This window comes from Neovison vison, chromosome 6 (genome assembly GCF_020171115.1).
Source record: "Neovison vison isolate M4711 chromosome 6, ASM_NN_V1, whole genome shotgun sequence".
Taxonomy (NCBI): Eukaryota; Metazoa; Chordata; class Mammalia; order Carnivora; family Mustelidae; genus Neogale; species Neogale vison.
The window spans coordinates 194,723,833-194,747,850 of record NC_058096.1 but is presented as its reverse complement, the minus strand read 5'-3'; the positions used below and the strand labels follow the sequence as shown (position 1 = coordinate 194,747,850).

At 39.4% G+C, this 24,018-nt stretch overlaps 1 protein-coding gene across 3 annotated transcripts in view; it reads left to right on the top strand.

Moving 5' to 3' along the window:
* The window catches only part of PTPRG (protein tyrosine phosphatase receptor type G), a 709,729-nt gene that overhangs the window by 188,103 nt on the left and 497,608 nt on the right, over positions 1-24,018 (top strand). For all 3 annotated transcript variants that reach the window (XM_044253275.1, XM_044253276.1, XM_044253274.1), the window contains exon 2: positions 3,621-3,725. In XM_044253275.1, coding sequence (XP_044109210.1) covers positions 3,621-3,725 — 105 coding nt within the window. The remainder of the gene's footprint in view (positions 1-3,620; positions 3,726-24,018) is intronic.

Here is a 24,018-nt window from a genome sequence, read left to right as displayed (position 1 = left end):
GCTGAAGACCGAGGTTTTAACCCACTGAGCCACCCAGGTGCCCCAAGTTTGTGGTTTTTTTAAATCTTTGGCTTCAAAATAGAATTACCCAGACAACCTTTTTTAAAAGTCCTGTATCCTATATCGTGGTCCTATCCCAGGTCATCCAGTCTGAATCTCTGATGCTAAGGTCCAGGGCATAGATTTTGTTTCTGTTTTTGTTTTTGTTTGTTCATTTTGCTTTTGTTTTGTTTTATTTTTAAAGCTTCCAGGTTTGAGTCAGAGCTCTAGTCTGATGATGGCCTTTTATGAAGAAATTGACAATCAGGTGTAGCATAGACTCATTTGAAGGTCACCAGGGTCACCTTTAGTGTCATTTGGGGGATCTTTTGCATACAAGGGACAAAAAGAGAGTTTTGGCCATCATTGGTTCATGTAAATATAAAGCGTCCCACAGGATCACTTTCAGATTACGTCTGTCATGGGATTAAATTTTGCCAACAGAATTGATCTATAGATTTTGCTTCCCATGGTGTGGTTACATTTTTGAACTCCTCTGCCGATCTTCTACTTGCCCCCCAGCCAGGCTCCTGAGGCTTCAGAATCCTGTCTTAACACTAGCAGAAAGAAAGAAGAATCTCTCTGATTGGCTGACATCCCCATTGCCAATAAGGTCACTGGCCCCAGGGGTATGGTTTACAAGGATTGGTTGGCTTAAGCCAAACAAGGCCTACTGCTAGAGCTGGCAGGGATGGGCTGACCTGACATGGCCATGCACTGCATGACTTGTAGGTAGGTGGGTTGCAGGGTATGATGATTACTAAAACAGAGTCTCTGCAACAATTTTCTTCTATGTTACATAAAATTTTTAATACCTAATAACATAAAAATACAGTCCATGCCCACTGTTGAGTTAGTTGCTTGGCTCACAATGTCTTGTTTTTGTAACAATGCTGTGAAGTTGCTGCTACTTGTAGCTCCATTTAAGAGGCAAGGAAACTGAGGCTCAGCCACATTCCGCAATGGAAGTTGCATTTCCTTGTTCAAGGCAGTGCTTTACTCATGACTTTAATAGAGGATGGATTATTTGGGGATAATTATTTAGAGTGAACTAGCTCTAAGAAGTGTATTAAACAGATACATAAAAAAGTTTAATGCACGCCCAGACAATAAATAAGCTGAACAGTTATTTATGCAGCATGCTTTGGTGGAGGAAAAAATAGATTAGGCGTATAGGAGATGGGAAGTTTTATTTTTGATCCCTAGAAGCTTAGAATGGTCAGTTTCTTGGAGCTCTGCCTGCTCATCTGAAGATCATACGATGGTCTGGATGGTGGGTACCTAACCCATCTATGGGCAAATATAAAGATATTTGAATTTTACAAGATTCCTGTTTCCCTCTAAGGGGCCCATGTCTATGGAATATCTTTGTTCTTAGTTCAAGCATTTTTTTCCTTTTAAATCCAGTCTTCGGAGTTGACATGCAAGTATAAAACACAGATCTTCTGCCACTAATGATGGGGTTATGTCCTGAGAAACTCATTATTATTTTTTTTTTTAAAGATTTTATTTATTTGACGGAGAGAGAGGAATCACAAGTAGGCAGAGAGGCAGGCAGAGATAGAGAGGGAAGGAAGCAGGCTTCCCGCGGAGCAGAGAGCCCGACGTGGGGCTCGATCCCAGGCCCCTGGGATCATGACCTGAGCCGAAGGCAGCAGCTTTAACCCACTGAGCCACCCAGGCGCCCCCTGAGAAACTCATTATTATAAGTTGAAAATATCTTATGGTGAAAATGTATTTAATGCACCCAACCTCCTGAATGTCTTAGATTGGCCTAACCTGCCTTAACATGCTCAAAATGTTTATATAAGCTTACGGTTAGGAAAGTCCTCTAACACAAAGCCTAGTTTATAATACAGTATTGAGTATCTCATGTAATTCATGGAGTTTGTATGGAATGTGAAAAACACAATGGCGTTTGGGTGCTGATAGTTCTAAGTTGTGTTGGTGGTTGGCCCTCATGATCGGGCGTGGGGGGTGGGGGAGGGGTTGGCGCTGACTGGGAGCTGTGGGGCCTCTGCTGCCCAGCATCAGAAGAGAGGATCTTACTCTACATGTTGTCAGCTTAGGGAAAAGATCCAAATCCAAATTCAAAGTTCAGTTTCCTCTGAATGTGTATCATTTTTAAAAAAAATATTTTATTTATTTATTTAGACAAGCATGCATGAGCAGGGGGGAGGAGCAAGGGAGGGAGGGAGAAGCAGACTCCCTGCTGAGTGGGGAGCCTGCTGCAGTGCTGGATCCCAAGAGCCTGGGATCATCACCTGAGCAGAAGCGAGGTGCTTAACCACTTGAACCACTCAGGCGCCCAGAATGCATATCATTTTTGTGCCACTGTAAAGTTGAAAAATTGCTAGGTCGTCCATCATAAGTTGGGGACTATATACTTCACACGTTTCTTAATTTGCCATCAGGTGACATCATTATTATTACTTGGACTAATTTAGAGTGGTGAATGTACTGTTTTCCTGGTGCCATCTTAATCTTAAATTGAATCTACAGTTCCCCTAACCATTTTCCCCTGCTTTTTAAAAGCACATTTGATTTTGTTTGGGTGCATTTAAATATTAATGTAGACAGCTGGGATGTATTGTGTGTAATTCCATTTCATTTTGGATTCTGGACACCTGTGGTATTTGTCTTCTTACAAGTCGGTGCATTTGGGTGTGGGCTCATAAGAAATGAAATTTACATTCATGGATTTGATGGGAGGGGAGGACTTTGAACACTGTAGCAAGCAGATGGAAGGTCTCTATAATGGCGGAGAAAATTGGATTCATTATGAGTTTTCAAAAAATACATCATTAGAGTTTCTTTTCTGAGCATCATTGGCCTTGTGGGTTTCACGTCTTTAGGTGTAACCTTTAGGCGTAACAGGTAACTCTTTGGGCTTCAAAAGGTGTGGGGGACTGGTACTCACCATGGGAAGTCTCCCAGGCCTTAGACTGTGATGCGTTTGGATGGCAGCGGCCACGGCTCTGATGTAGGCATGCTTATGTTTGGTTCCCTGATGTGCTGCATGCTTACCTGTGTTACCTGGGGCCAGTTACTTAGTGTCTCTGAGGCTTAATTCCTCCATCTGTAAAAGAAATAGAATGACCCCTTTCTCTCTGAGGATCAAGTAAATCTCAGAGGCCTTTTGCAGATAAGACATAGTCTTATACATGTAGTTGGAAAAAAGACCTCCGGTTCTATGTCTTCTACTATTTAGTTGTATGACCTTGGGCAAGTTAAAGTTACTTAACTTCTTTAAGGTTCAGTGTGCTTATCAATAGAATGGTCTCGTTATTGGGACCACTGGGTCTATTGCTCGGTTGTGTTCTGTAGATTATGTAAGATACAATATATAAAGTTATTAATGCGTCATGCTTGGTGGCCCAAAGGCTTGTTGTAAGCTCCTGTTAGTATTAATGTTAATCCTGGTTGTCTTGTTAGGTTATCTTATAGCTGTTTTTCTGCAGGATCTCTTCTGTTAGCCCTGAGGTCTCTGCTGCTGGGAAGTCATCGGTGGTTCGTTAGACACCAGTCCCCTGTCCAGTGGAGTGAAGACTTTGACTCATTGTGCTCTCCCTCTCTTCTAGCCTTGACGGAAGGCTACGTCGGGGCCCTGCACGAGAACAGACACGGCAGCTCAGCGCAGATCCGCCGGCGTAAGGCCTCAGGTGACCCGTACTGGGCCTACTCAGGTGAGTGGATGGGGTCTGGCCAGGCTCACACTGGCCATTGACCATCCCGTTGAGCTCCCTGGAAAGTACTCTTTAAATCGCTTTCACACCCAACCTGTTTGTTCAGACCTTTTGTAGTTCACTAAAAGTTGAAACACTCTACCATGATTTTCTTCAAGGTTATAAGTACCTTAATTTCTCTCTCCCACCTGTTTTCTCAACCTGCTTTCCCCCCTCAATTTGCATTTATTTCTGAACTTTACTTGTTAATGAGTGATTGTACCAAACTTGTAATTTCCCCAAAGACACAGCCTTTTCTTTTCCGTCTTTTCAGTGGCTGTGATTTCAAAAAGCAGAAAATAGAAGGCTAGTCTTGAGCTGCTTAATGTCTGCTAAATATTACAAAGCGTCACATATCAAAATGATCTGTTATGCTTTAATCTAAAAAAAAATGCAGTTTTTATTTTCAAATCAGATCTTGTTAGTTGAATATATTTCAGCCCTCTCTGGTATTCTGCAGTTCTTTTCATTTTTGCTTTTAAACTTAAGCCTTCCAGGCACTGAAGACCGAGAGCATTGTAAAAGCTATGTTGAATATTACATTGCAAATAATTTTCTTACATTCCAAGGGGCGAGAAATGAACGCCTATAAGAATATATAGATGGTTCTGGATTATGTTCCCAACAACTACCAAAAATATGATAGGTGGCTTATTATTTCTAGAAGAGATTTTGATGCTCCAATATATATGGAAAATGTAGCTAATTACAGAGGAATGGTTGAGGAAGATAGACTACTTTGGAAATTACTTTGGCACTAAATAATTCAAATAATTTGTCTGAAAAGGCTTGAAGGCATGGGGTATTAGTATTAATAATAAATCTGTGTTTATGCAGTGTCATTGCATATAGAATTGAGAGGCATTATTTTCATAATGATGCTCTGGTTTTAAATCCTGAATTTCCACCTGCAAATCTTGTTAAATTTATGTCAGTGTAAAATTTATAGGCTTGATCTTTAATTACACCTTATCTATTGGCTTTTTGCATCCTTTTGTCTATTGATAAATCTCCTGCCCCTATAGGGAGAATAGCCTATCTGTTTTGTTTTGCAAGAAACAGATAGTGATTCTGAAGTCTTCCATCACACCCAACTCCTTGTGATTAGAATTATCTAATTAGAGCCTTTTTGTCACCATTTCTGATAAATGAAGGGAATAGTGAGATGAAGGCCAAAATTACATATATATATAGCTTCTTGCCAAGTAAACTGAAGAAAATTTATCATTTTGTTCTCAGTGGCTCTGATATCAGTTAGGAAGAGGCGTAAAGTGGCCTGTTATTTACAGTTCATCAATTTAGAATAACAATGCTGTTAGTCAGGAAATTGGAAGTTATATCCCATCAGCATCTCCAGTTGCAAATGGTAGTGAAGAAATGAAAGTCCTAAAACTTTTCCCATTACTCAGTTAAGAATGGACATAAGTAGTAAGGTCTTTGGTATAGAGCAACTGTTGATATCCTTAACTCTGGTGGACTTAATGAGTGTCTATTTCACATTTCTGGAATGGATTTGGGAACTGCCTCTACAGGTATTGGCACAGGCTTTGGCACCCTTTTCTGTAAAAAGCCAGACAGTAAATATCTTAGTCTTCTCTGGGTGTGTGGTTTCTCTTGCAACTACTCAACTTTGCCAGTATGTGCAAAGGCAGCCATGGATGATGCTAGACGAACTGCTGGGTTTCCATGAAAATGTATTTATGAACGCTGAAATTGGAATTGTGTATAGTTTTCATGTGTCAGAAATATACTTCTTTTTTGCTTCTTTTTCCTCAGTCATTTAAAAATACAAAAACCATTCTTCTTAGGCTATATTAAAACAGGTGACCTGTTAGATAGGGTCCACAGGCTATAGTTTGTCAACCTCTCTCCTAGTTGAATTTTTTTTCTGGATTTGATGTAATAGTCTCATGAGGAATCCCCCGGAAGGATATAGTCTGGTTTGGAAGAACCAGTGAAGTCACTTGCTTGAGGGGTGGAATGGAGAAAATGAAGCATAAAAGGAGAAGAAAATAATGAGACAGGTATCAATTGATGATACATAGTCCTCATGCTTTCAACAGTTTTTCCTAAAAATTCCACAGTATCCGTGGTTGCTTCACTCCAACATGGTGGAATAGCGATTCTCATGTCAACAAGACTTAGAGTCCATCAAAGACCCTCCTTAGCACTCAGCCAATAGATGAAGACCAGGAAGGAAGGAGTTGTTACCTGTCAATTTTGACACTAAAGACCAAGGCCTTGAAATCACAACAGACCAGATTTGGCTCTTAGCTACAGGCACATATACCTCTAGGCCTAAATGCTGCCTGAAAAGTGGGGCTGCCAAAAGAAAGGCCTTTTGTTTGTAGAGGAAATTGTTTCTGAATTTTGCAGAAGTGAACCAGCCTATTTCTGAAAGATCGGTTTGATGGTCCACATTTTAATTTCATACCTCTAGTTCCCAGATTTACCTTAGTTCCTCCTAAGATAATATTGGTGTTTTGGGGGTATGGTATGTGAGAGTACAAATTTTGAAGTCATATGGGCTGTAGCTCAAACATAAGCTTTATCTCATAACATCTTTTGGACGTTGGGAGAACATCTAATTCCGTGGAGATTCAGTGTCTCCATCTTTGAGACGGGGATGATTAACAGCACTTCCCGCATAGAGCTGTTTTGGGAATGAAATTAGATGATTCGTGTGAAAAAGGTAACAGAGTCTCTTGCATCAGGTATCTAATATTCCCGCTGTTTTAGATACTGTTATTACTTTTACTGTTGTTTGTTGATGTTGTTATGAGGATTCTCAGTGGGTAACTATGATGTACAATGGGTGGGCACTAGGTTATCCTATATTAAACAAACTATATTAAACCTTATTTTAAGCAAACTTTATTAAACAGACTATCCTCAAGTTCAGAGCTTGGCAGGTGATACACACGAGTGCTGTTTTTGTGAATAAAGTTTTACTGAAACACAACCAGTCCCATTCCTTTGGGCATTGTCTATGGCTGCTTTTGTGCTGGGGTTGAGCAGTTGCTGCAGACATTGACCAAAAAGCCTAGAATATTTTTATCTGGCTCTTAGGAGAAGAGGTTTACTAATTCTTGCTTGCATTGAGATCACTTGGGTTTTCGAGCAGATGTTAGCCTGACTCATAAACCAAACTGTTCAGAGATTTGGAGAATTTCATTTTTGTTTTTTGTTTGTTTGTTTGTTTTATTTCCCCCCACCCTGCATTTTCTCTTGAGTTGGAAGAGGAGCCCATCTCCTAGTTAGCATTTAGAGTGAGTTGGGTGATCCTGCTTTTGGAAAGGACTTGGGAAGAACAAAGATTGGAGTGGAGTGGGGTATGCTTCAGGAGATGGAGCTGGGAGATGGGTAGGTGTTGGTGGTTCTGGGGCCCCCTGCCCCTCAGTGACTGTGTGTCCTACTCATTAGGTTGCCTTTGTGTGGATGGGGTTTGATGCCTGATGCTGACCTAGTTATCCCACTGGCCTCCCCTCTACCCCCCAGTCACTTGAGGAGAGTTGCAGAAGTTTTCAAGGTGTGGATAGCTTATATTTAGGATATTGTCACGACAGTAGTTCATCAATATTAGTGTAACTTTTACATTAGGACTATCCATGTTATTTCAGTTTGTCTGTATCACTTCAGATAACGCAAACTCCCTCATTATATTTGAGATGGTAAAATCTTTACTTCTGTAGGCTTATTAGGCAATGCTGTTGTGAACATCTACAGCTCTGGCATAGAGGACTGTTTGTTGAGGAGTGGAAATATGTGCTCTGGTTCCATTGGGATCACCTGAAGATTGGTATCTCTCTGGTTCTTCATTTTGTCTACTGTAAAAAAAAGGAGGTCATGATATCTGAGTTCAATGTGAAAGTATCATGCATAAGACATTGAAGTGGAAATAAATGTAAGATATTATTATTGTTAACTGTTAATGATAGCTTTGTAGCTTTGTAATTTCGAGATTACTTTATGTCTTTGGGTTTATTTTCTTTATTCCAAGACAGGGAAGAGAGGGGAAAGACCTCTTTATATATTTCATACAGAATTATGCTGAAAAAAAGAAAACCAATAGATGCAGAAGAGTTTCTCACTGGAAATATTAAAACAATTTTTCTATTAGTTTTACTTGACTAAGACACAGGTATTTTTCTGTGTTACTTGAAGTGATGACAGCTCATGAATTTTGGAATTTGCCCAGAACTTCTGTAATTATTACACAAAAAGTAACAAATGCTAGGTAGGTCATTGTTGCCTGAAAGGGAAATGAGAAACGAATCTGGAGCAAGTTCAGGGGGAAATTGGAGACATTTCTATAAAGCTATCTGTTTCTTCTCCTCCCCCTCAGAGACTTGGAGAAAAAGCAGGTTGTGGTTTCTCCTCTCGATCTTTTTTTTTTAACTTCCTCCCTTTGGTTTTCTGCATTTCAAATAATCACTATCTCATGTTCTTTCCTCATAGAAAGATTCTAGGAATTGGTACAAGGGGGGCTAGTTCTCCAACACTGAGACATGTAACGACCAGAATTCCCTGTAAGAAGTGTCTGGTGGTGTGCTGAGTAGAAGCCAAGCAGGATTAATCGAAGAGGCGTTCCAGCTGTGGTCAGGGCATTGTAGGAGGAGACCTCCAAGGTCCCTTTTAATTGTCCCGGGCTTGATGACTTGCTCAACTGTAAAATGGAGATAAAAAGGCCATACCCTGCTGGATGGCTTTGAGGGTTAGAGGAAACCTACGTCAGCACCTGGTGGAATTCTTGGCTTCCACTCTGGAGTGGAATACGTATTACCCATTTGGCTCTTAATTATATGCCAGCCCACTACATTATTCATATAAGCATCTTATTTTATAATGTGTGTGCGTGTGTGTATGTGGTGCATGTAGGTGTATGTTTCATTTTCCCAGCTACATGTCCAATACTTGAAGACAAGGATTATAGTTTATAATTCGTTGTTTTTTATTTCCTGCTCTGGGTCAGAGTGTCTGATTTTGTGCATATTTAGTACATATTTTTTCAAGTGGGTGACTGGATGTACGGATAAATGAACTCATGTCAGAGTCTTGGCTTGAGAACTCACTCGGGATCCTGCCATGAAATTCAGATAAAGCAGTGGGCGATTTACAAAAGGTTTCACCACTGGATCCTTTTAAGTAATCAGCCCTCCTTGTGAACTTAAGATATAATTAAATTCCTAAAATATCATTTCCATGCTTATTTTTAATTGTGTCTATAAAGGGTAAAGCAAAATATACATGCCTGCAGAAGTCTGCCTTTGTCCCGAGAACAATGGAAGCCATTGTAGAACCTCAGAGTTTGATATTAATATTGTATTATTTGCTCTTCTAATACCTTCGGTGAAGTTTCTTAAGGGAATCATTTCCCTAGAGACACTGCATTTGCAATAGCGAGCTTCTGCTCTGATGGAACCATACCACTGGGGAGGAATCAGTCTTGAGACTCATCTTCCCAAGTCCCAGCTCGAAGTTACCTCCACTTTGAGCCTAGTCTAATCCCTCCCTCCCTTTTCAGTCTTCCTTTTTTTTTTAAAAAAAAAACAATTAATTTCTCTTTTCTCTATACTTCCCTATTCTATTTACTGCTATAAGTTGAAGATACTAACTTATTCACTGAACACACTTATTGATTGCTTACTGTATGCAAGGTGTTGTACTATAATGGTAGGGGTCAGAGAAGCTCCCAGAATTGCTGCTGCTAGATCCTAGACATTAAAGATGGGCAGGTGTTTGCCAGGATGTGCGGAGGCCTTGGGACCTTTAAATGATCTGGCAGTGACTGGGGAACTCAAAGGAGCTCAGTAAGTATAGAGCATATGGTAGGGCAAAGAAAGTTGAGGGAATAATGCAGCGTGTTGGACCATGAAGGGTCTTCACAGTATTCTGCTAGTGACCTAGAACATCTACCTGAGGGTGATAGGGAGGCATTTCAGGGTTTCATGGTGGAAATTAACTAAGTGGTTTTATATTTGAGTAAGACCTCTGATTGTAGGGTTAAGGATTGGTCAGCAGGGGAAGAAGGCAGGATGAAAAATGATGAAGTTGTGTCATCAGAAATTGGAGAGATTGAAGGAGAGAGTTCATGGGAATCATTATCGTTAGTATGTGGAAGGGAACACAAAATCATCTAGGATGATCCTGGGTTGATTGTAGATGGCCTTGCCTTTAATTTAAATGAGTAAAGAGGATTGGTGGGTTGGTTATGAAGGTAAACATTTTGGACTGGAACCTGTTAAGATGTGGTATAGTGTTTTTTCCATATTTCTTACACTTTTAAACTTTTTCCTTGAACAGAACCTTTGTCTGTAATTACTCTTGGTATTTCCCCGTTCTTTCTTAAATGTTTTGGAATAAGGAGGGCCTCAAGGTAGGAAACACATTGTAGAACAAACTGTTTCTTCCTATAGGTACTCTTTTTTTCTTTTACACATGATCTGTGATTACAGGGATAGATAAGGTGAGAAAAAAACACATATGGTCACACACTAATCAGGACTTTATGTATAAAAGAGAAAAATGTGTTGCCATATGCTTAAGATACCTTGAGCATTTTTCAGTACTTGGCCAAGTACTCCGCCCCTACCCGTTGGAAAGAAACAGTTCTCATATCTTAGAGAGGCTGCCTTTTTCATTTTTCTTTTTCTTTTTTCAACTTTCTTCTAATCTTTGCCACCTGAGTTCTGAAGTTTTTCTGGCATCTTCTCTCTGGAGATGGTTTCACAAGTGTTTGTAAAAGTTAATGGATGCTATTGTGTGCTATAAGAGGATATCAATAAATTCCTTAGGGTCTTCATGACCCTTGGAAAAACATCTTAGGAAGATGAAGTATGTTCAGTGCAGTTGGCAAAAAGTAATAGATATCAGTGATAACCATTTCAGTTGTTAACTATGATGGGACATTTTATATGTGGCTAACAGGAAGTCCGAGAGTTTGGGTTTTAAATGGACTCTGAAGGTAGCAGGTTGGTGGAGTCTTTTTGGAGGGCTCTTTGGCAATATCTGTGAAAATGTTAAATATTGATAGTCTTTGATTCCAGCACTTCTGTTTCTGGGAATTTGTCTTTTTTTTAAAGATTCTATTTATTTATTTGACAGACAGAGATCACAAGTTGGTAGAGAGACAAGCGGGGGGCGGGGGCAGAGAGCCCGATGCGGGGCTCGATCCCAGGACCCTGGGATCATGACCTGAGCCGAAGGCAGAGGCTTTAACCCGCTGAGCCACCCAGGCGTCTCTGGGAATTTGTCTTTAAGAAACACTTGTACACTTCCCCAGCGTGACATTGTGTTAAACAGCCTAAGTTACAGTAAGTAGGGACATGGAGTAATGGTAATTTAGTATATCCTTATGATAAAATTCATACTAAACATCCACCAAAATGAGATAGGTGTGAGGTCTATTAAAATGATGTGGTTAATAGGGTCCTGTTAATGAATAGAGCTGAGAGGTCTGGAAACTCTACAGAGACGTTAATTGTGATTATTATTGAGAAATGAGGGATTCTGCTGCTTTTACATTTATATCTATAATATTTTACTATCTTACAGAATTATACGTAGAATATTTAAATTACTAATACCAGTACATTCATAATATTTTCCTAAAGTAACTTTCTATTTTAGAATAGATAGCTGGATTGTATTAAATGCAGGCAGTTTTCTTTGAAACAGTTTTGAGGAGAGAGGAAGAAAGGAAAAACTAAGAAGGAAAGCCAGAAGGGAGGCAAAAGCCCTTTTGTCTTTTTATTTGGCTGTATCCGAATTTTTTAGGTGAAACATTTTACTGGCATTTCAAATTTTATAAAGTGCTGATATGAACTGTACAGAAATTAATGAACTGATATTGACTCAATTTGAAAATGAACATCAAGATTTATTGAGCAAAGCAGTAAATATTGACCCAGGCAGAGAAAAGGTCAATATTTGCTTTGATACAACATAAATCTTAATATTCAATAATCTATAAATTTTTGTGTCTAGAGAAGGCATACAGAGTTATCTCTAAGTATATATTTTTCATATCTGTGATGGATCAAAGTCAAGTATCTTTTTTCCTGGTTTCAAATTTGAAAGGATAATGTTCCCTCCTTTGAAACTCGCTTGTTGGGGGCGGGGGTGGGGGGAGTGTGGGTTAGTGGAAGGACATTATTATTTTAAAATTTCAAAGGGAAGATATACCTAGGCTCATCCATGCCTGAAAAAAATTGGAAAGTGATTATCTGAATGTGCTGTGTGATTTACTTAAAGGCTACTCATCTTTTTTCTAACCTGACACTAGGTACTCATTTATTATATCTGATTTGGTTCATAAAACCCACTCCCCTGACTCTATAAAACAGGGAGATATTCTGTCTTTCCCTGTGGATATTGTTAAGCAATGTTACATAGAATTTTTTTGGCAAATAAAATGTCATTGATATATATCATGATGAGTAACACTTTACTGGCCTTCCCCGGGTTGAAATTATTAAGTTGAACTGCACTCCTATTCTTTATCCTGTTGTCTCTTCTCTTCCTGGGGTAGGCCTGGTGGCAATATAAAAGGGAGAGCTGTCTTGTGGATTGTGAACTTTTTATTACTGCCTGTATATAGCTGGTTTGAGTGTCTAATATGTGCTTAAAGATTGGATTTTCTCCATGTTTATTTAAATGCAGAAGGGAACTCTGCCCACAAGGTCAAGTATAATTACTCTTGTACCTATGCAGAAGTCTTACACAGTCCAATTGTGGTCAATCCACCTTGAGTGTTCTTCCAGTCTGATGACAGTGTGAAGTGGTGATGTTAGCCCTCAGGGGTTTGTTAAGGGATCCTGAAACTAATCTCACCTCCACCTTTCAGCTGGTAATCTCTTGTGGCCCTACTTAAAATCAATAGCATTAAGGGTAGTGAATCTTCTTGGTTGTCTTTCTTGCTGTTAAAATTTAGCCTGTCTTCTTTTTCCTTTACGGTAACCCCAATTTCTGTCATGTGACTAAGACTTTGTTTAGTGGTGATGTGTACAACATAGAACCTTGCCTTCTTGATAAATACTTTGTGTTAACGTTAGGAATCCTTACTTTTCATTAAGAATACTGTGGTATATAATAAATAATCTTTTCCGTGAGTGGAGTATTGAATGTGATTTTATGTCATATGAGAAATGACTTTACCTGCTATCTAAGAACCTGACTTTTAACATAATAAAGTCATTTCTTCTTGAGTTTATCAGGGAGAAACTCACAGCCTGGAGCTAATAGGTCTTTAATACCTAAGTTACTTGGTAGTATCTCTTTTTAACAGAGACAGGTCTTGCCTAGAGCCTTTAGCTGGGAGAGTATTTTGGAATTTGATCTTGTGGCTTTTATTATATTTTGGTACCCTTCCTATCTGGAGGGCTATGCTAGTTTTCCATTCTGGTTTGTTAAATTCCTAGTTAATTAGATATTTAAGATTTTATAAAAAGTGAGCCAGTTTTAAGAAAAATTTAAACATGGCATTTGTACAATTGGTGTTCCAATATGGCAAAATAAATCTTCTCTAGGAGATAGTGTTACTATCATGGGAGAATCAAAAGCCTCTTATTACATGCTATACAATTAAACTATATCAGTGATGTGATAAAAAATCACAGAGGGTCAAGAGTTTTCATGAAGTGGCTTAAAAATTAAGGACAGTATTTAGTGGCCTAATTTATAAAGTATGGCTCACTCTATGTCCTGGTTCTAGTACCTCCATATAGATTATTAAAAATCTTAAAATACACAGTGGGTTAAGCCCCCTGAATTTCCCCTCCCTCACTTCTTGGCCACTTGTCCCATTTTGAGATGGTCCCAGGATAGAACAGTGGACCAACCCAACCTCCACCATTGATTGTTACTGGTTATTGCCTTTGGTTTGTTAAATATTTTAAACAGATGGGATTTCAGAGTGAAACGGTGGGGTGTAGCGGGTTATGTTTTATGCGCTTCAGCCCACTTAGTGAATTCACTTAACCTTGACATCTTCCCTGGGCTTGGGAAGCCACTTGATCCAGATTTCCTATTTATGTAGATCCACATTCCCCCAGTTGGAAGGCCTATTTTCTGGGAGGAAAACAAGCTCCTTCTAGAAGCTGCATGAAAATTTCCTACTCCCAAAGGTAACATTTAGTTGCTCTGCCCCAATTATTTTTGTCCTCTTTCCCCCCTGGAACCCATTTTTCTCTGTCCCACCCTTACCCTGGTTCCAAGTGTTAGGACAATGTTCTCCCTTCTAGCAGGCGTGCATGCCATTAGTACATTTGGTATTGATTTATTGTTGAGAAATTTTAGCAGGAAAGTAAAATATGAGCTTCTTCCAGGCTGTTTGAGTAGTATCTGCAAAGATGAGAGGAGCCATTTATAGTGTGTTTCTGCTCCTGGGACTCACTGTGATAATGGAGGTATTTTCTCCTCACTGTTGTTAAGTATGCGGTCTACACTCTCTTGGGGAATGATTTTGACACTTTTTGAAGGTCCTGTGGCTTTTACATTCTTACACCACCTCTTAATGAGCTATCTTGTAACATCCTTTTCCTGTAAAGATTGCCCTTTCTCTCACCATCCACTAGAGTGGGAAAAGGAAGTTTCAACACTCATGGCCAATTGGACACATACCTGCTGTGCCAGAAAGAACTCGTCAAGATTTGCTTTCCTTTGTCTTATGAGTACTCCTGGCTGCTAGTAGTGTGACCAGGATTTTTCCTCCCATGTTCACACAGAATTCACTTCCAGGAGCATGTCTACATAAAAGGATTTGTTTTTGTATCCTCTACTGTGTTTTAGCCTCTGGAAAAGACCTCCGGCCTCTCTAGGCTTAATAATAAGAACAGTTTGTGATCTAACATAGCCCTTTAGAGGCAGGGTACCTCCAGAGAGTATCTTTGTACTCTGCCATCTTTAGCCCACTGAGCCACCCAGGCCCCTGTACTCTGCCATCTTTAAAGTATACTCCATGTTGTTTTACATTCCTGGGCTTGTTCCTTAGAGTCCCTTTACCTCGTGTTTTTAATACAGCTTCAGCAGCCCCAGAAGTCACAAGCTGAAGTATGAAGTCCCAAGAAAGAAGAGAAAGTACCCCGTCTTTTCTCTCTGTTTAGGGGCAAGTCAGATATTCCTCTAAGCACCCTACCCTTGGCCAGTCAACCCTTCTTTTTCATTGGTCAGAGCTGGATCACATGTTCACGCTTAATCCGGTCACTGGCAAGAGACAAGGAATGAACAAAATTGACTCAGACCCATCAGGATTTACCCAAGGATAGTAGGGGGAATGGTTGTTGGATGAGTAGCCTGTGAAGCCTGCTACCTTTGTTATCTTTTCCAGATATCAGAAGCTAAGCAACTAAGTGGCGCCAAATAAGAGACGAAATTAAAGGAAAGAAGTGTCTTTACTTTTGAAGTGAAAATGTGATTGTAGAAGCCTGTCATGGTTGCATATAAGATAATAGAAGTTTCCTGAATTTCAGGTGCTTTACCAAATTGTGGGTTACATGCCACAGTTCTGTCACCATTGGCCGTACGTGGCCATTTACACTTAAATTAATTTAAGTTAGATTAAAAATGACACTAGCCAGATTTCAGGTTCTCAGTAGGCAAAAGTGGCTAATGACTACCCATTCATACAGCATAGATATAGAACTTTTCCGTTCTTGCAGAATGCTCTGTTGGAGAGTGCTGTTCAGAGGATTTAGCCATTATAGAGAAGCCAGCAGGTACATTTATTGAGTACAGGCTGTCTCAGGCACTGGGCATATTGCTCTGTCTTAATTGATGTTCAAACCAGCTCTCTGAGATAATGTCATTTTTTGAAGAAAGGCAAAACTTGGTTAGGAGGTAGCTTCTTAGGGAGAAAGCTGGAGACCTCTCCTGAGCAGTGACACCTGTCTGTCTATGCACCCTCTCCCTCCCACCTCCCCCTCCTAGCCACTGGGACTAAGTTTAGAAGTGGGACAACCTGATATTTGTAAATATTCTCTTAAATGCAAAGCTTTAGGTGCAGATGTTGACTTCATCTTCCTGAAAAACTTGCAGGTACTCCAAGTGTCTAAGCATCTCAAATCCAGAGAGGCCCCAGGTAGGCCTCCCAGCCCTTTGGTGGTCTTGGGGAACCGTCCTGTTTAGGACCTAAGCATTATTTTTCCGAGGCTCTATATATTTGGCTAAAGAAATCAGGGACTTTTCGTGAGTGAGGTATTTGTGTTTCTTCCTTCCTCTAGTCTTCAGTTTTTGAGTCATTCACTGAAAGAGTATTTCTCATGCACTAGCAGGCTGAGTTCTAGGCACTTGGGCTATAGCAGAGAACAAAATAAATGAAATGCCATTCCTACTTGGTGGACGCAGGCAGGAAAGCTTGTACAAAGTAATATGTAATCTCATCAAATGATGCAATAAAAAAACAAAGCAGGGCCATTGAGAGTGATGAAAGGTGGAGAGATAGTATTTCAAAAAGAGAGGCCTTGAGGGGATATTGGAGGAGAGACCTGCCTATAATGAGGGAATGACCACCGAGGATCTGTGGGGCAGGCATTGCAGGTGAGACAAGGAAAAGAGATGGTAGAACTCAAATAGGTTCAATGTTGGACTGAAAAGCACTCTGCGAATTTCAGCTGGACCTTGTTCTAGAATCTTGATCAGCCCACATTGCTCTACAGTGTTTTACACTGCCCAGGACAAGCCTCCACAACAAAAAATGATCTGGCCCAAAATGTCAATAGTGTCAAGGTTGAGAAACCCTGTGCGAGGGGCTCGCCAGAGCTCATGGTTTTTACACAGTCTGCTGCTGTGATGTAATCCGAATTCCACCTTTGTAGTTAGTTATTGATCCACAGGCTCAAGTGTGGGCAGTTGTGCCAGGTTTCTATGGCAGGAATGCAACAGTTGAATCACTAGATTCTGCAGTGAGCAGCCTGGTGTTCGATCCTCTGTGGTGACTGGAGAGGAGAAATGGAAAGCTTGGCAGGTTGACCATTTTGGGAGTCTATGTATGAAACCGTCAAGGGATGAATCACAACACTGGTCGTGGTGAAAAGCTCACCGCTCATGTCACGTGAAGGCAATGAATGATGGCCATGTGGTAGTTCAGAGATGACGAGGTTGCTTTTATTATTATTTTGTTATTTTTGAGGTCCCTGGTGACTACTCCATGTGTCAACCCTTTGATCTAAGAGGCTGGTGTGAAATATATCTGTTTGAGGATTGCTAACCATGAACGATCCTCGAAAATTGCTGATCAAGCCATGGCAGCGCCTTGAGAAAATTTATCATTACCCCATGGGAAGTTTGAGACGTCACTTCATAGCTGGGCACAGCCTAGTGCTCGTTCTTAAGAGATCACTTTTAACAAAAGGAATGGAAAGGAAAATAGAGCTCTGAATGATGACTGGCAGGTCATCAAGATCTGGCATTTTGTCAAGTGTCAGCAGCTAAATATGGGATACAGGTTATAATAATGTTATAATGATGGCCATGGATTCCTCATCCTCTATGGGTGGATTAAACAGGAATCATATCATGTGGGGTCATATAAATGTGGGTATATTTACCTAGACAATTTATGGTGCCCTAGAATTTCTACAGAGCAGATGGCTATTGTGTGCCTGCTTTGTCCCAAGCCCTCTTGTACATGTTTAGATATAAAGACAGATTTATATGGCTGCTGACCCCGGGAGCTCAAAGTTTTTTCTCCTTTCCCTTTCAGAAATGAATGATTAATGTTAGTGACACTGAAGGTTAAGTATACAAAGATCTAATACATTTATCCTGATACTGCTATGGTAGATCTATGGAGAATTTGAAAAGCTGTGGGATCACTCTGATGTCAGGCTCAGCCAGAAATATTTTTTCTTTACACATACATTTTTTTTTTTTAAGATTTATTTATTTTAGAGAGAGCAAGCAATTGCCTGTGTGCTTGGAGGGGAGGGAGGCAGAAAGGGAGACAAAATCTCAAGCAGATTCCCTACTGAGTTCAGAGCCCAATGCGAGGCCCATCTCATAGCCCTGAGATCATGACCTGAGCTGAAATCAGAAGTTCCATGCTTAACCAACTAAGCCACCCATGCACCCATAAATATTCTTTCTTTAAATTAGAATGATAGCACCTTATTAAAGTATTGACACATTCACTCAGATTATGTTCAGACGTGTAATTCCACTTCACTTAGTCCCTACATCTGAAGCTCAAGTCCAGAAGCCTGCTGATGATGAAGTTAACGTGAGACGCACTGTCTGCCCTAAGAAATGTTGGAATTATTTAAATTTCTTTCTCCCACCTTGGATTCTTTCTCACATCTCTGACTAATTCCAAAGGATTATCCTCAGTCATTGATGTTGAGAAGAGACTTTATTTTTGGAGTATTTTTTTTCTTTTAATTTTTATTCTCTTAGATTTTGAATCTGACATTTCTGATTGATGCTCCATTTTCTGGGTCTCCATCTGCATCTGAAAAGGAATGAATTTGGGATTTTAAATCTGGTGAAAATACCAACCGTGTTATGAAAAAAGTATGTTCCTATCACAGACTTATTATTTAACACCATTATTATATTAAAATGTAGTTTCCTAATTAAACATTCTGGGTATAAAACAGTTACCCATTTTTAAAATATGTGACTTAGAGTAATTGCCTTGTTTTTTTCCACCCCACGTTCCATTTTTTTAATAAGTGTATTTTAGTGGTAAGAAAGCTAAAGTGTTCTTTTACTCTGTTTTCTCAGGGCTTATTCAAATACAGAATAATTTCACTGTAGTAAATAATTTCTCCTAATTTTCCAAAGGTAGACAACCCAAAATGTATAGATTCTCATTTAAGTAATTTGTCTAAAGGTTGCTTCACTGAGTGCTGCCCTTTGCAGAATGTATTTTAAAGGATATTAGGAGCCTTTAAAGTATTCTTTCATATTAATTGCTTGGCATTTAGGTGGTTTCAGTTACTTTAATAAATTAGGTTCAGCTATAATATAAAAAGTGGAAAATACAGACTCCCAGGGTTCGAAGACACTTCAGTGGGTTGTTGAATGCTTAAAATACAAGTTCAGATGAATATTTGATATTTGATTTTGAACTCCCATTACAGAACAGAACAGATTTATGCATTGGGAGGACAGGAAATATAATAATTAGACATATATTAATTGATTTCAGATTTTTGTCTGTAAAATACTAGTCATAAATATGGTTATTAGAATCCATGTTTATGGTCTTGGAATTTGATTCAGAGAGTGGGTTATTCATCAAAAAAGACACTAGTCCTACCATTTATCACAACGAGTCGTGAATTTATATCTCTGTAACTCACAGGTGTGATGTATGCCCTTTTTTGGTAGGGACGTTTACTACAGGAATTAATTTTAGTCATTGGGAGACTTTTATGGCCATTTTAACTGTTACTTAAAGATTTAAACAATTTTACTGATTTCTTGGCATAAGCCTCTGGGAGTAGAATTTCTGTGAGCAAAAAGAAGATTATCATTAAAACAGAATTGTTGGAGCATCTCTGTGTTTACCTCAGTCCTGAGTCTCAGGGTAAGGAGTCCTCATCAAGGGGCTAATAAGTCAAGGTGGTTGCTCAGCATTGTTCCAAAGTTTGTGTCTGGAACATGAAATCAGTGTGCTGTTAGAGGACTTTTTACGGAAGGAAGGTCCTGTGGCCAAGGAAGATGAGGGAAACCCCACAGTGTTGATTTCTTTATTGCAGGACTTACCAGAAACTTTAATATCCTAGTCTTGGGCACTTCACCTCCACTGTGCACTCAGAGCTCTGAGAGGGAAAGGGTGTGTGGGCGCAGAGTGTTGGAAGGTAAGGTAGGAGATTGGTTCTTGGGAGCTGGATCCCTGTCTTCTGCCATCATTATTCTTTCAGAGCTTTGAAAGGGCCATGTTGGTACTCTAGAGTATGGTTACAGGAAAATTTCAGTTGGAAAGGATGAGTTTCACATGATTCCACTATGAAGTGCAGAGATCTATATGCTCAATTCGAAGAAAAAGCCATGCCCATGTACATCAGAAAGACTTAGTGGAAATGGAACATTTGGGAAGAAGAGAATTCCTTGGAGGATAGAACGCCATTTAGTTGGGTATGACAAAAATATGTATTCAAGTCAACATAAATGAAAATATTTACAAGAAATGACTATATTTAAGTTTAAGGACAATGTGTTTTGTTTTTTTTTTTTTTTTTTTTTTTTTTAAAGATTATTTATTTATTTATTTGAGAGAGAGAGACAGTGAGAGAGAGCATGAGCGAGGAGAAGGTCAGAGAGCGAAGCAGACTCCCCATGGAGCTGGGAGCCCGATGTGGGACTCGATCCCGGGACTCCAGGATCACGCCCTGAGCCAAAGGCAGTTGTCCAACCAACTGCGCCACCCAGGCGTCCCGGACAATGTGTTTTGTATCATACCTTCTTTAAGAGGGTGATGATATATGAGATTGTGGAATGGTTTTATTTCATACTGAATTTGGGGATAATAGAATTGTCCCCAACAAATGGGTAGATGGAAGGAATAAAACGTGTAAGAAGGGAATTTGCAATAAATGGAATTCAAGATTACCGTCAAACCAGACCACACATGATTGGGTCTTACCAGTGAAGATGCTTGGGAAGATTAAGTTTGGATATGAAATTTTAAGGAGGAAGAAGGGATGGGTAGAATGGAGAGAGAGAAAAGAAGTGGGAATGGAGAGTATGATGAGAAAGAAGGGTGCCATGATTCCCTCATTGTCCTTTTGTTTTTTACTGAGTGTGAAAACTAGCACTTTCCCCAATCAGGAACTTGAAACATGTTTCCAGACATTGCCACATGTCCCTGGGGCAGGGGCAGGGGACGCTGGGACAGAGCAAAATTGCTCTTGGTTGCTATGGAGCATGGTAGACATGATAATAATGGGTAGTAATAGTGTGCAATAGTGTAGATTATCAGATGGTAAAGTTGGCCATGATGCTTGAGCTGACAAATTTATTTAGGTAACTGTTTAAGGTTTCTGATTGCAAGTGGGTGATTTTAAAAGCATTTTTTTCCATTTGTTATAATGAATGTGGTGGCATGGATTTTATTTCCTGTTGATTTGTGCTTTGTCAGCCCTGGAGAGCATGGATGAACTTGATTGTAACTCAGATTAAAGATGAAGAACAGTAAGGAGTTGCCTTGTTAATGGAATATATGTTTGCCTCTGATTTGTACGATTTACTGTTTAAGATTAATATTTAGGGATGAATGATTGGGTGTGTTTTTAGACATTTCATCCTTAGCGGGATTATAGCTCCAGCACTTCATCCCACATTTGCTTGTCTGAGGAATTAAAGATGCTGCCTGAATTAAGTCAAAACAGTAGGCAAGGTTGTAATGTTAATTAGGTGAATGATTCAGCCTGCAGAATATATATACACACATATAGACATACCATATTACCATATATGTCATGTCTGGGGGTGGGTACGACTAATTCTTTGAATGATTTTCTTAACTTTGCATACACTTCCCCCTACCCCAATATCTAATCTTGATTCATTCAGATCATCTCTAATTTCTGTGGAAATGGCTTCGTAAAGCATTTAAAATGAGCTGTGATTTGAGATCTTCTTTTAAAAGATGGAAATTGCATTTATCCGGGTTAGAATTTTATCTAGAATTATAGCTTAATAACTTGTAATATTATTTTCAAATTCATATTTTAATGCAATTAAACGTTGACTTTTTAAATTTCAGAGCAGAAATCAGGCTTTTTAAACTTTCCTTTTTCCTGCCAAGGAATGTGTTTTCCCCCCTTGGCATGGATGGTGGTACCCTTTGTCACACCTTCTTTTACCTTCTACCCTGGTGTCCTGGGCTTTTAAATTCTGTTTGTTAGACTTTTCCCCCCTCCCTCTTTACCTCCCCCTGGATCTAGAGAAATTACCCTGACCTCTCTCTCTTGTTTCTGTCTGGGACAGCTGCAACTCACATTGGCTGTGGCCTCTTTTATTTTTCCAACTTTTTGTGTTTCTTGTTTGGGGAGGCTGGTAAGGTCAAGGGAGTCAAGTTCAGTGAAAGAACTCTTATCTCTTTAACACTGTACAATGTCTTTTAAAAAATCAGAACAAAGAGAAAGTAGGATGCATTATGATGAAGCTTTGACACTTGATCATAATGAAGCTTTTAGTTCTCATGCTGTTGAGTGGAGGCTGGACAATCTGCCAAGCTCTGTGTTCAAGCTCAAGTTTGCTCTAACATCTGAGAGGGGAGAAAAAAGGGGTTATGGAAACTTAAGCACTTTATCCCCCCCCCCTTTTTAACTTTCTGCTTAAGTTCAAAGGCATATTAATTTCATATTCTGGTAGTTGTCTGAGTTTCACTGGGACTGTACAAGCTGTCCTTTATGTGTGACTTCTGTGTGTTAACTCACATTTAAAGATCATTAGGATGCTGAGGGTTATTACTCTAATCCCTTGGCTTCTTGTGTAACTTATTTTGTTTAGCCGTTTAATTACCATGGAGATGAGATATAAATCCAATACCAAATATAATTATTGGACCAACTCATTTTTCATACTTTGGCTTAATGTGCTCCTATTCCAGTGAACTTTGGGAATCAATGTTAAAATGATATTCCTTCTTCCTCCCTTTCCCTCTTTTTTTTTTTCTTTTTTTTTTTTAAAGAGAGAGCATGCATGCGTGTCTGTGTTCACTCAGGAGCAGGGAAGGGAGAGAGAGAGAGAATCTTAAGCAAACTCCACACTCTGTGGGGAGCCCACCTTGGGGCTCAGTCTCATGACCCTGAGTTCATGACCTGAGCCTAAATCAACAGTTGGTTGCTTAACCGAGCGAGCCACCCAGGCTGTTTTTCCTTAGCTGAACCATAGTAGGGCTGGGCAGATATGAAAACCGTGGTAACTACTCTAATCCTTGTTCACACACACCCAATATTTTTCTTTTTTTAAACCATTTGCTTTTTTTTTTACTAACATTATTCTCTTAACAATGTAGAGTGGATTTTCATCTGAGTCAATAGGTAAAGGTCCATGTTTTTTTAATAACCACATTTCATTCCACAATATAGATACAGATGTACCATAAATCACTCAAACATTTCCTTAATAATGGGCATTTGCATTGTGTCCAGCTTTTTTGGACACTACTGAGGGGTTTCAGAGTTCATCCTTACATGTTTGTGCTTTTCTTTTTGTTAACGAGACCATCAAAAATAAGGGTGCGAGATCAAGGAATATGGCGTCATTTTCCCCCATGCTCTGCAGCACAGGGCTTTTCAGATCATTATTTTTCTATGACAAAGAATGGGAGAAACGCATGGAACAACTCCCATTATATATAGACTGAAAATAAGTGAATTAGTCAACCGTGAAGGAATTGCTTTTCTAGCCAAAGGCAACTCTTAAAACACCGGATGTTGGTTTACTGAGCTTATACTTAAGTACACAGTGCATGGCTTAATAAATATGTATGTTGAGGGCTGGGGTAAGGTAGGATATGATAGAGTTGTGTTTGGGTAAATTGAATCTATTCTGTAAAATCTTTGGAAGGATTTCTGGACAAATGTTATCCTGTGGAAAGTATTCTGAAAAAAAGTGACAAATACCATACTCTAACAATTACGTAAAATTAGAGACTTAGGAGCTTTACCAGAATTTATCATAGACGGTGGATTGCTTGCCCTGTTTTGTATTGTTTATAGCTTTGAGAATTATTGTTTGCTTGAGCTGAAGAAAAGGAGGGAGGAAGAGGACACACTGATACCTAACTATTGACCATTGGTTGCAAAGTAGTAAAGGTCTGCTGGGTGGTGGAAAGTTATAGGGACATTGTAGCTTGGGAGTTTGATACATATGGTCCAAATCAAACATTTTTGGGATGGATGATTGCTAGTGTATAAGTAATATTTTATTGAATATTTCCTTTGTAAAAAGGTATTTTCAAGTGAATAATGTCTTTTAATTTCCCCCATCAATCCTGAGATGAGGGTGTGGTTATTAGTGTTATTTATAGGTGTACAAATCAAGGAACTTAGGCTCAAGTAACTTGCTTTCTGGTCACTTCTGTATCCTGAGATCCTAGAAAAGGGTCTGCTTCAAAGCTTCTGCCTACCTACTTGTCCATTCATTGAAGGCCTTAAGAGTATCTAAGAGATAGCAGTCCTTCTCCAAATTTGACCACACAGAACATAGCAAAGCATGACACTGAAGGAAGATTTAAAAACAAAAAACCATAAAACACAACCTCGTTAATTCTCTAGGGCAATGTCTACATGAGTGTGGTGAC